Source organism: Myotis yumanensis, unplaced genomic scaffold (genome assembly GCF_028538775.1).
Source record: "Myotis yumanensis isolate MYYU_CA2020_CCGP unplaced genomic scaffold, mMyoYum1.0.hap1 SCAF_8, whole genome shotgun sequence".
NCBI lineage: Eukaryota > Metazoa > Chordata > Mammalia > Chiroptera > Vespertilionidae > Myotis > Myotis yumanensis.
The window spans coordinates 48062093-48074637 of record NW_027223759.1 but is presented as its reverse complement, the minus strand read 5'-3'; the positions used below and the strand labels follow the sequence as shown (position 1 = coordinate 48074637).

The 12545-nt window shown below is 42.8% G+C and overlaps 1 protein-coding gene across 1 annotated transcript in view; it reads right to left on the bottom strand.

Annotated features, from left to right (window-relative positions):
• Positions 1-12545, bottom strand: part of STK39 (serine/threonine kinase 39) — a 279377-nt gene that overhangs the window by 188042 nt on the left and 78790 nt on the right. The window contains exons 4-5 of the mRNA XM_070422811.1: positions 9213-9354; positions 8057-8112 (exon numbers count right to left, since the gene is read on the bottom strand). Of these exons, the coding sequence (XP_070278912.1) occupies positions 8057-8112; positions 9213-9354 (198 nt within the window). The remainder of the gene's footprint in view (positions 1-8056; positions 8113-9212; positions 9355-12545) is intronic.

Genomic DNA, 12545 nt, shown 5'->3' with positions numbered 1-12545 from the left:
TGTTGGGGGCCTGAGGTCCCAGGGTTCTTCTGTACGGCAGCTATACAATCTGTAGAGGGAAAGGAAACTTGAGAACCCAAGAACATCATTTTACAGGTGATACATGGCTAGGAAAGAACTCGGCAGCAGGCACAGGGGACATTAGAAACCCAGGGGGCTAGACAGTGCTGGCGACTGGTATCCTCAAGTTTACTTTATAAAATCGTGTTAAGCCATATTCCATAGAGTATAAATACACGTTCACATTATTTCAATTTCCTAAAAATCTCTAATCTTACGATATCTGTAGTAACTTATAAGATGTATTAGTCAAAAGCACCTATTCCTAAATCAATCACAGTTACAATACATATTTAAGGTTTATCCCCAGGACAACCTACTAAACTAGACCTAATGTGGCCCACTTAGATTCCTCAAGCAGGTGCACTTCTCTTCACTTACAAATCTTTGCAATTCAATTCTATCGCCAACTTTTCATGTCTGTTTCACCTGCAGGGTTACCTCCATGAGAGTAGACACCATGTCTCCTCCGTGGCTTACCACCCTATCAGCTCAGAGGCCTGTGCCTGGAACACAGTCAGCTGCCCACTTAAGATATATTAAACCCAAACACCTAGTGTTCACCTTTTCACCAGGGAAGGAACATTTTTCTGTTTTAACAAATGGAGGTTCTGGGAAACAGAAAAATGAAAAAACACACGATCCAACAGAGAACTGACTTGAATGTCTCTGCTCTCAGTCTAAAAGTTCTTGTTTTTCCCAGGCTTTCACAGCTTGCGGTAATATATAAAATTTAATTTAATAATGACAAAGAAGGCCCTTTAAGGCAGGACAGAGGAAAGGAAGGGGGAGATGTGAGGGAGGGAGGAGGGAGAGGGAAGACTGAGGCCATCTGCCTCACGTCCTCCGGGACGCTCTTCCTGGAAGCACAGCTCTGTCCCCACACAGCTAACGGTGCACAGCTGGGTGCACAGCTGCAGGAGACGTCCAGCAGGAAAGCAGAGCAAAGCGATGCTCCCCACTGGGCTCACCCCACCAAGACTTCCAAAAGCTGCCGCTCAACTACTGCTGGCAGCTGGTACAGGATGGGAAGCTGCTTAAAATCTTCCCAAGTATTTCTCACCCATGGTGTGCAGCTGGGATGGAAAACGAAGTTTCCATAATCGATTGCATTCTCAGTTCCAGCTAGAGGTTTCACACATGTTACCATTTTCCAAGATCCCCAAATTCAGGGGGTCATATTAATCCGCTGTCCTTATTTACTTAAACCAAATGTGTGTGTGTGTGTGTGTGTGTGTGTGTGTGTGTGTGTGTGAATTTTGGCAAGTTTGTTAAACCACAATTCACATAATTATAAACTTCCTGAAACTCAAGCCACATATTGTGGTTCACTAGAATACACTTTATAGCCCCCAAAGGTTTTAATTTGCACATGTCCTCTGCTTTCTGAATGTAGCCAATGGCCCTTAACTCGTATGCTCTGCTTCAGTCTTCCTTAACATTATTAATCGTGTCATCATCTGCTGGCTGAGGCAGAGCTTGCTTAAAATCAAAGCTGAAAAGTGTTTGTTAAAAAACTATTTTCAGCCTTGAAACTATGCACTTGCATACATACCTAAATATTTTCTATTTCGCCTCCCTGTCTGTTAAGCTGGTATAGAAAAGTGTTTGTTAAAAAACTATTTTCAGCCTTAAAACTATGCACTCGCATACATACCTAAATATTTTCTATTTCGCCTCCCTGTCTGTTAAGCTGGTATATTCAGACGTGTTTGAGCTTTCAGCTGCGACTTACATACCCACCCTCTACCACAAGAGGCAGGTGCATGTGCACAACCTGCCAAGAGAGGGTGTCCAGCACGCCTGCCGTGCAGTTCTCATTGACCAAAAGTTTGGGAGCACCTGTCCTGTGTCAGGCACTGTTGCGGGGTGCTGAGATGGAGTGTTTACAGCTGGTAAGTATATGATCTGTAGGGAAGAGGGGACGCAGAGACCCAGGTTCACTGCCATCTAGTTGGATTGTATAAAGGAGGGCACTTTCAAGCCACCAGGGTAAGGTGCTTGATGTAATGAGGGTGGGTCTCGAAGAGGTGAAGCAGAAAGCACGGGTGGAGGAGACAAGGGAAAACAGGAGGGGCCTTCACGTGCCATTATTGAGGGGAGCCAGAGCTTTATGCCATCAGCAAGTTTTTAACTTTGCACCAGGGAATTGTATGGTCAGATTGGCGTGGTAGATTTTTCACTCTGGTGATACTAGGGAAATCAAAGGGCTAACGGAGGAAGAGCAAAATGATATGGCGGGAAGTGAGATGGGGTGCTTATAGCCTGTCCTCCCTAGCCACCGCCTGTCGATGTTACAACAGCCTAAATAATTAAAGGGCACCAAACCCATCTCAATAAAAAAGCAGTATGGCCTAACTAGTTCTAAACCGAAATGTGTGTTAACTCCTTTAGCCCTCTAGCACAAGCACTTTCCCGTTGCACAGATGTGGAGACTGAGTACCGAGAGGTTAAATGTCTTAGTTACAGGGTTAGAAGGAGCAGTGCCAGGATGTGAACCGAAGAAGTCTGGTGTCAAAGCCCACACACTCCTAAATCTGATGACAAGTCATCATTCCCTGATCTGGATGTCCCAGGAGCTTTCTGAGCTTTTTTGACACTAGCCAGAATACATACACGGAGCCCATATTACCTGCTTGAAGCAGCAGCCTCTCTTCCTTACAACACAGAAAATACTCTTTCCACCTGCCCCTTGTCAAAGTGCACTCCACTGGAGCCAAAGAAACAGGAGGGCAACAAAAGAAACTATCAGCTGTGGGCCTAAAACTCCACCACCGTGCACACCTCCCTCTGGCTCCTTGAGAAAAATATCTGAGTATTGGAAGCAAGTTAAGTCTAGTTCCACGTTTTCCTGGTAGAAGTTTTAGTCATAGTGTTAGATGCAGACTGAAGCTGAAAATGTATTCAAAGGCTGACTAAGGATATAATCTCCCTCCCAGAAAACCGAGATGCTACCCCGAGTCATACCAATGTGCCTCGTCAGTGAAAAGCCGAGTGCTTAAGCTTTATCTCATGGCCTCAGATACATTACGATAGGGGTAGTGATAAATTTCTAGAATTCTGGCTGCCTTAGCTCAGTACCAGATTTGGTTTCTGTTAGGAAAACTGAGGATGGAAAATTCAGACTCACACATACTCACACACCCCTAAAAGGCAAAAGTGAGTGAAAATGAGCATGAGCTCTTCCTCATATAATGTAGTTGTTAGCACATCCTTCTAGAAAGTTCTTTAGAAAAGCAATGTCGTGAAATCAACATCTTTATAGAACCTGAAGAGTGGTCACCATTTCAAAGACTCCTAAGATCAATATATCTGCAGTGACCACCCCAAAGGTACCTGTTTATGTGAATTTCTGTTGGCCTAGAACAGCATCTCATTAATTCCAGACAAACGGGCTGAGTCACTGGCCAGACAAAGCACTGAGCTCTTCCTGACAATATGACAGAGCATCACACTGGAAAATAAAACTCGGGGCCGTGGGAAGAGCATGACTTTCAAAGAGCCACTCCTTCTAGCACGTAGTACAGCAGGAACAATTACTCTTACCACGGCCTCCTATCCAAGCTTATTCTCAGGGAGTCACAAGACAGACAGGCTGTCCAAGCGCAGAAGAAATCATAAGATGTAGAGCCTTTTCCCAACCTTTTCAAGTCTGAGGAGGGTGTGTTGTCACTACTGTGCTTCATTCTGCTCCAAGTGCTGCCTGAAGAGGACTGCTTCTCCTAAAACCTTACAGATGACGCTGTGTGTCTGGACTTGGAGAAGGGGGAGAAGGTGCTGAATGTGTTTCCTAGCCCCAAACAAAATCAATTTACGCAGAGATGTGCAGGGGTTAGTGACTGCGAACGGTCTTCCGCCCAAAACTGAGGTTCTTTCCATCCAGATTTGGGATTCTCTCCCTGGAAGTCCCACGGATGTGGGTCAAGGGCTCTAGAGCCGGAATGCCCAAATTTGGAGCCTGACTCCACCACTCGTGCTACGAGTGCCCTGGGCAACTACCTTCCCCTCTGAACCTTCGGTTTTAGTCTGTAAAATGGGTGTAAAAGTGGCACTTCCCCACAGGACCGTGGTGAGGACTGAATGAGTCACAAAGCGTCAGCAGGGCACCTGGCCTGGCACACAGGAAGCACTCCACACACATCAGTTCCTGATTTCATACCCACCGTTGATGAAAACGTACGTTATTCCCACGCATTTGTACCGTTGGAAACAGAACCAAGTATATTAGCCTTATTCTCCCTTGTTGGCTGCATAATAAGGTGGGTGTTTTTTTGTGGTTTCAACCAGGCCCTTTAATTTTCCCTTTCCTAACCAAAAGTTCTGAGAAAGGAAATATGTGTAAATACAATAGAGGAAGTGACATTTTTAAAAATAAAAATTTTGCTTTCTATTAGAATAGCAAAAATACTCTTTTTAGCCCTGGCCGGGTGGTTCAGTTAGTTGGCGTGTCATCTCATATACCAAAAATTGCAGGTTCAATTCCCGGTCAGGACATAAACCTAGGTTGCGGATTCAATCCCCTGTCAGCATGAGTACAGGAGGCAACTGATCGATATTTCTTTCTCTCTCTCTCTCTCTCTCTCTCTCTCTCTCTCCCCCCACCCCCCCTCTCTCTCTAAAATCAATAAACATAACCTTGAGTGAGGATAAAACAAAACTCTTTTTAAAAGCCATGTTCATAATAATACTCTCAAGGTAAAATAGACACACATTACATTCAAAGTAATAAATGCAAACTTCTCCCCTGTTTAACTTTTATTTCAAAATACAAGGCCTAAAGAGCATAAAGATGTAGAGCAGTGGTTCTCAACCTTCTGGCCCTTTAAATACAGTTCCTCATGTTGTGCCCCAACCATAAAATTATTTTCATTGCTACTTCATAACTGTAATGTTTTTACTGTTATGAATCATAATGTAAATATCTGATATGCAGGATGGTCTTAGGCGACCCCTGTGAAAGGGTCATTCGACCACCAAAGGGGTCGCGACCCACAGGTTGAGAACCGCTGGTGTAGAGGGAAGAGGGCACCCATAGTCTGAGTGAAAGTAATGTTCCATTTGCTCAAATGTAACAGGTAGCAACACCTCTGCTGTCGCTGTGAGTCTCCACTCTCAAGGCCCCCACGTCACCCACGGGCACAGATGCCAGCAAAAGACCCACAGACTCTGGGGTCAGTTTTTGTTCCGTGACCAACTGGTCAAATTCCTATAAAATGGGGATACCAGTGGCAACCACCTGTTCCAAGGGGGAAACATTCCAAATGTGTGTTAAGTGATAGTCTTATTTCACAGTTAAAACAAAAAAATTAATTCTAAATACTCAGGTCAGAAACTATGGAGAAAATGAAATGTGAATTCTCGAAAGTTCTAGCTCCAGAGCTATAAAGAGTGCAATTAAATGCCTGTTCACCCACCATAATGCGTCTAGGGATGGCAATTTTAGTTCGTGTTATGTGCAGGCATGAGGTCACAGACACAGAAAGTGTACCAAGGAAGGCCCGGCGTGGCTGTACACACAGTCCTCCCCACGTGCCAGGCACTGTTCTGAGCACTTTGCATGGAGTCATTAACCCTCACAACACCCAGGTGCTGGCTCCCTGCACATGCCCTGCAGAGCCCCGCAGCCCCACAGAGCGCGTGTACTGGGTTACACTCACCACTAACTACCACCCACAGTGGGGAAAAGAACCAGAGGCCTGAGAGGGAGAGGAAGTCCGGAAATCTGAGAAAAAGAGAAAGACACTGTGCTCCAGAAGGCCCGGGGGTGGAGCTCGGGTCCTTAATCTGACAAGAACAGTGGGATGAGGTCACTGGCTGGGTACCAAGTGGCGGAACACGGCAGGGGTTGACCCATCTCCATGTTCCTAACGAAGTTCACTGCTACTTTGAGCCTCATACTGAGAAATGATCATTTTATCACAAAACAGAAACAGTTAGTTGCACTTCCATATCAGCTTAGAGCAAGATGAATGAGAAGTTAACTTCTAAGTTCCTTAATTAGTAAGCACTGCCTTTGTGAAACTCATAGAGCTCCTCAGAGTTGAACCTCTTACAGGACAAATCTGAGGTACCTATGACCTCCAGGCAGTGCAAGGGAGAGGCAGTGTGATCCTGTTGGTGATAATAACAGCAGCCAGAATAGCAACGGGAGCAATAGTAGTAACAATACTAGAAGTGCCAGCAACAGCCACAGTGGAGCAGCAGCTGTTGGTATTTACCAAGTGCCTATCATATATGGATGCTGGCCACTGTTAAGGTCACTGGACATAAAGAGCCTCATTTGACTTCACACAAAAATGATGAGGCGGGTTATATTTGTATTTCCCTCTATGGAAACTGAGTCTCCGAGGTCAGAGAGCTTGAGTGGTGACCTGGGAATTTCAGCCTGGGCTGATGACCCCCAAGCTTGTACTTAACTAGACTACTCTGGTGCTGAACGGTTTGAAGCTTTTGTCCACAAATGTGTTCAGTTATCACTTGTTTAGTTGAAGTATTTTTTTTCAAACTGTCCTTAGCCTGTGGAATAAGGACCATTCTTCATTCTTTACAATGAGGACAAGATTTTATATATATATATATCACTAACTTGGATGCCTGAAGAACAAAATTCAACATTAATAATAAGAGCCACCAAAGCAGGGAGGGAGAAGATAGATGAATCAAGAATGGCCAAAGACTGATAAGGTGATGGGTACAAGAGGGTCCTTCCAATTTTCTCTCTTCTTTGTGCTGTGCTTGAAATTTTGCATTAATAAGAGGTTTGAACATGGCTTTTACTATTGAGAGTTCATTACTGACTCATTTCCTTTCATTTGTTTTACTAGGTTAGAACTTACGTGGTTTAAAATTCAACATGTTATGAAAGTCATACACTAAGCAGTGAGGGGTAAACAACAAATCAAAGAGATGACTCAAGGGCTATCCTTGTGTTGGGTGTGTGTTTGTTTTCTGTTGAAACGCTTGCATTTCGAATAACTCCAAACCCTCCAATTTGTTTAGAAACAAAACTGGGACCAAGGACTGTGATCAACTCTCATGTAATAACTAAATTCATGCTAAACACACATACACACACACACACACACACACATATAAACACACACACACACACACACACACACACGAAACAGGGCTCTTTCCCTCCAACTCAAAAAAGAAGCCGATTAGGCTGATTCAACATTTGGGGCGAACTCCAACATTCTTCAACGACAGATGTTAGGTCAGCGATTCTCACCAAGGACGATGCTAGTAATATCTCATGCCTGGAGCCAGAGGGCTGCACCCCCTTCAGTGACAGGGACAGTCCATTACAGGGAAGGACTGTCCAGCCAAAAATGCCAAAAGCACTGATAGCCGAGAGGACTGCTGAGACAGGCCTTCATGGCCATGGGTAAAACAAGAGTCAACCTGCATCCAGCTACATATTACCCCAGGCCACTCAGATTCCTCAAGCAGATTAACAAACTGAGAGGTTCTATACATAGAGGGGCTGCCTGATGCATTCACTCGGTAGACACTTACTTGTCAGCATGCCAGACGACGGTTCAGAATAGCCAGGCAGGTCAGATTTAAGAGCAAAGTGAGCCCTAGATTTTAAGAGCTCACAATTCTTTCTACCACCTCTTTTGAAATAAAAGATTTTAAATTAACGTGTACAATGCTTTACACTTTCAAACTCATCAAAAAACTCTCAAAGTGCTTTTCTTGCAGTTATATAAATATCAGCAGTATTCAATCTAAACGGTAGAAAATATAATTAAAAGTAAAATTGTTCTTTATCAAAGGGCTATTATTTCTAGGATGATCTAACAAAGATTTATCAAAACAATAGGAAAACGTGTTACGCCTAAAAACCAAACATTCTATAACACAGAAGCCCAAATACATTCTTAAAACAGATTACATGTATTTATTCATTTCTTAGGCACGATGCTATATTCCTTGAAAATGTAACACTTCTGTAAACAAGTAAAGATTTTATCTTTATCAGCTTTACCTGCTATTTGTACTGAACCATCCTCACCCAGAAGAATATTACCAGCTTTCAAATCCCTATTAGAAAAAAAGAAGAAGAAGAAGAATGAATGAATTGTGCAGTACCGATATTATATTGCATTAACTCACTCAGGGAGATTTTAAAGCATATCATAGAATATAGCTAGTTTGGCATTATTTTATAAATACTAAAATTATATCATAGATTTCAAAAATTATAAAATACATATGATTTTATAGTTTGTTCCTCGAGAGTGATTGGGATGTTAGTAACAAATATTTTCTGTGAAATCAATATCCAGATTTAATTAAATCAATAGTGAGTAGATGCTTTCTTTTATGTTAGAGTTAAGATTGTCCATATATTCACAATACTATTGTTTTATCAAGAATTAAAGCCCAGCCTATGTAAAGCCGTTCTATTTGTCTGTGGTGTAATTCCAAATTAATCCCATCAGCCTCTTAAACAAATGATTTGATCAGTCTCTCCTCTGAAGAGACACTGATTATGAACATGACTTACAATATTCTATAATATATTTCTTCATTATATAGAAGTGTGCTAAGTGGTCTTAATAATTTAAAAATGACAATCTATAAGTTTAGTTTCTAAAGTAATATTTTTCTAATTATTGAAAGAAAGTAAATTGCTCACTTATAGTTCTGAGTAGGGAAATTAAAATATTAGTATTACTGGTAAATGGTTATTTATTTACAACTATACCTAAGAACCCCAGTAATGCTAACCCATCCAAAACACCGGTTCTCATAGTCTATGCTGTTTGGCTATCTAAATTGGCATTTTATATCTCAAGGAAGATGAAATCAGTGCCTCCTCCTTCCCTCTCACCATCATGTCAAAAATAATGAACATATTACAATGTCTGGAACAGTCTAGCCTGTATTAGAAAGTTAGAATGATATCCAATTCTAATGAGCATGCTTGAAGAGCAGCAGGTGAACTGATGTTTTTTCATGAGTCCACTCAGTACCCTTTGTATTCTATTTTCTTTCTCAAGTATCCCCCCTCCATCTATGTAGCCTAAGTTAGAAATAGTGCCAATACCTACCTACCTGCAACATGTCTTTCCTTAATAGTCTTTATTAACTAGGACTAAAGATGCAGCTGAATTTGAACATCTCTGCAGAGGCCATACCTGTGAATCTGGCCGTTTCTGTGTAGATAGTCTAAGCCTTCCAAAACCTCTTTAAGAATTGTTGCTATTATTGCCTCTTCCAGAACTCCGTTCTTGTGTTCTCCTCGGTTGACGATGTATTTTATGATATCCAACATTGAACCTAAGTGGACAGGCAGAAGAACCAAAAAAACTGGGTGAGCGTCCTCATTGCCTTTCCAGAACGGGGTTCCCTATTTAGAAAAGGAAATGAGGACATAAAAATATGTTTTTTGTTTACAAATATCCCCAAGGCACACAAACACTCACATGGCAACCCATGGCCAGACACAATACATACAAGTTTGCAGGGTCACTTTCAGTTGAAGTGAGGAGGATTCTGGATCAGGAACCGGAAGACTATTCAGGGCCACTTCCCAGTGAACCCCTTTTTCCCTAGACATGCAGCTGGTTACAGACTCAAAAGAGGGTTCAAGACATCTGAACTGAAAAAAAAAAAGGACCAGGAGGCCAGGAGAGAGGCGGCAGTGAGCCCCCAGAGCAGCTGATACAGGTGGGAGGAGAGAGAAACGGTGTATTGCCTCCAGGCCTGCTGGTAACCGCAAGATTCCTTTCTGTGACTCCAGGCAATTTGTATTTTCACTGACGTGGAAGTTGATGTACTGACTTTTTATAATAAAAGAATGAATACACAGTGCTCTGCTATAATAAACTGATTAGCATCCTTGGCACTGTGAATTCATGTTTCAGCACAGAGTAATTAATATTCCGAACCTCTGGGTCATTTTAAAAACCAATATCCCCCAGGGGAGTCAACATTTCTGATGTGTTAACAAATGGCTTACCTCAGGATCTGACTTAGGCTCCAAGCTCTCCATGATTAACTAAGAGGGCTGAGTTTCCTCATCAGATGTTACTACACCAGATTAACCACCCACCCCTCATTAAGAGATGGAATGTGATAAGATATTATAGAAGAAAACAAATGCACATGTCCGACCTCAGAGAGAAATGGAACATCTGTTTATTCATTGACTCTTGGATTTTTGGCTCATTCAGAATATTATACTTCCAAAACCATTTGATTGTTACCTTATAAGGACACACCATACCAGGCATATATGCAGTTCTGGCCTGGCCGGCTGAAAGCAAGCTGAGCAAGCATCCACTTCTGCCCGCACTCACCTTCCCTGTGGAAACGTAAAGCCTGGTCCCCTTACCCACCAAAGCCCAGGAGACTAAACTGTATTCTTTTTAAAAGACAATGAAATTTTCTGGCGAGTCCTGAAGAAAGTGGGCAGGGGATATTCTCAGGCTTATAAAAGGTTAATTGGGATAAAAATAAATAAAGAGAGGAAGTAAAATCCTCAGCCTGAACAGAGTATCTGGGGCCATCCAGCAACCCAGGTTACCGTGAGTGGGCCCCTCGAGAAGAGACTAGATCAGCAGTTCTCAACCAGGGGTCGCCTAAGACCATCGGAAAGCAAATATATAATTACATATTGTTTTTGTGATTAATCACTATGCTTTAATTATGTTCAATTTGTAACAATGAAATTGGGGGTCACCACAACATGAGGAACTGTATTAAAGGGTCGCGGCATTAGGAAGGTTGAGAACCACTGGACTAGATCCTGTCATCGATAAAGTGCCATCCTCAAGAAGCAGGCCTGACACTTGACCGCTGTGTCCGGCTCCAATAGGCTTCCTTTTGCTTCTGTCTTTCCTTTTTCATTTCACTTTTTAATTAAAAACCAAGCAGGCACTCAAGGAAACAATGGTGCACAGGATTGACAATACTAGAACAGAACCGAACTCAGAGCTGCCAGGCTCCCTACTGAGACCTCCACAGCAGCCCCAAGGCCATTACAACGCATTTGTCATCTCATTTCTGGGCTTCTGCTTGATCCAACATACTTTCTTTAAAAAAATAAAATAAAATAAAATAAAATGCCTCCCTGGTTCAGCCTTAGCTGGCAAAGGGTCTGCAGATGAAATTGGGCTGCCCTACAGCCCATGTTGTGCTGAGCCAGTCTGGGCTTCGTCCAGGCACCACAAAATGTTCTCCTTTGCTCCTTAACCACACTTCACATCTCAGGGTGCTAGACAGTGCGTGGTGCCCTGGGGAGAGGACACACTGGAGAAGTGGGGATGCTGGATGTTATGAAGGAAATAACTCGCTTTCTGTGCTTCAACGTGGGGGCCTGTAGAGTGAAGGTGGTAATACGTCCGGCACTGCTCTGAAGTCAACAGGTCCTACAGTTACACATTCCAGCACTGACAGTAACTGTGACCTTGGGCAAGCTATTTAACTCTCTGACCTTTCGGAAAACAGGGATGGTGACACCTGCCATTCGAGGATGTTGTCCACACTCCGTGAAATAAGTACAATGCCTTGAACAGGATCTAGCCACAGAGGAAGTGTTCCACAAAGTTAAAGGTTATCATTATCATTCCCTATCAATTATGATGCTAAAAGGTTAAAAGAAATAAAATACAGAAGTGCAAATGTGCCTTATCAATTATACGGTCCAGGGCTTTTATAACTTCAGGGATCAGAGGCTAGTGCGAGAAAGTGACTTTCCCTGCCCGAGTGCAAACATGTGATGAAATAGTGCCACTTCTGATCAATACCGCACGCAAATAATTTAACATGTGGAAAGTCTCTCTCCATTTCAATTGAGACAACATTTACTGAGGACCCACTGGGTCTCAGATGCAATGAATTAAAAGTGCATTTGAGCCTTAGCTCAGTGGATAGAGCATCGGCCCGTGGACTGAAGGGCACGTACATAGGTTGCAGGTTCAATCCCTGGCCCCAGTCAGGCCGCATGTGAGAGACAACCAATTGATGTGTCTCTCTCACATCAATGTTTCTCTCTCCCTGTCTCTCCACCTCCTTCCCACTCTCTCTAAAAATCCATAGAAAGATATCCTTGGGTGAGGATTAACAAAAGAAACAAACAAAAAAGTGCATTCAACTGTGCTTGCTTCATGAATCCACAATCTAAATCTGCACTGTCCAACATGTAGCCACTAGCCACCTGCATTATTTAAATATAAGCTAATTAAAACAAAACAGAAATTGAGTCCCTCAGTAGCACCAGCCAATGCCAAGTGCTCAGCAGCCACATCTAACTAGCAGACACTGGATAGCACAGCTATCGAACATTCCCATCGCCGCAGCACTGAAATAAAGCATTATATTGCAATGTGTCAAGGACTTGAATAATGTTAAAAAGGAAGGGTTTAGGGAAGGAAGAACTGGTTCACATTTGTGAAGAGAGTGCGGGATAGCTGCAGAGAGCAGGTGAGCTTTTAGGACTTGAACGCGTGGAGAGGAAAGAGCAGATC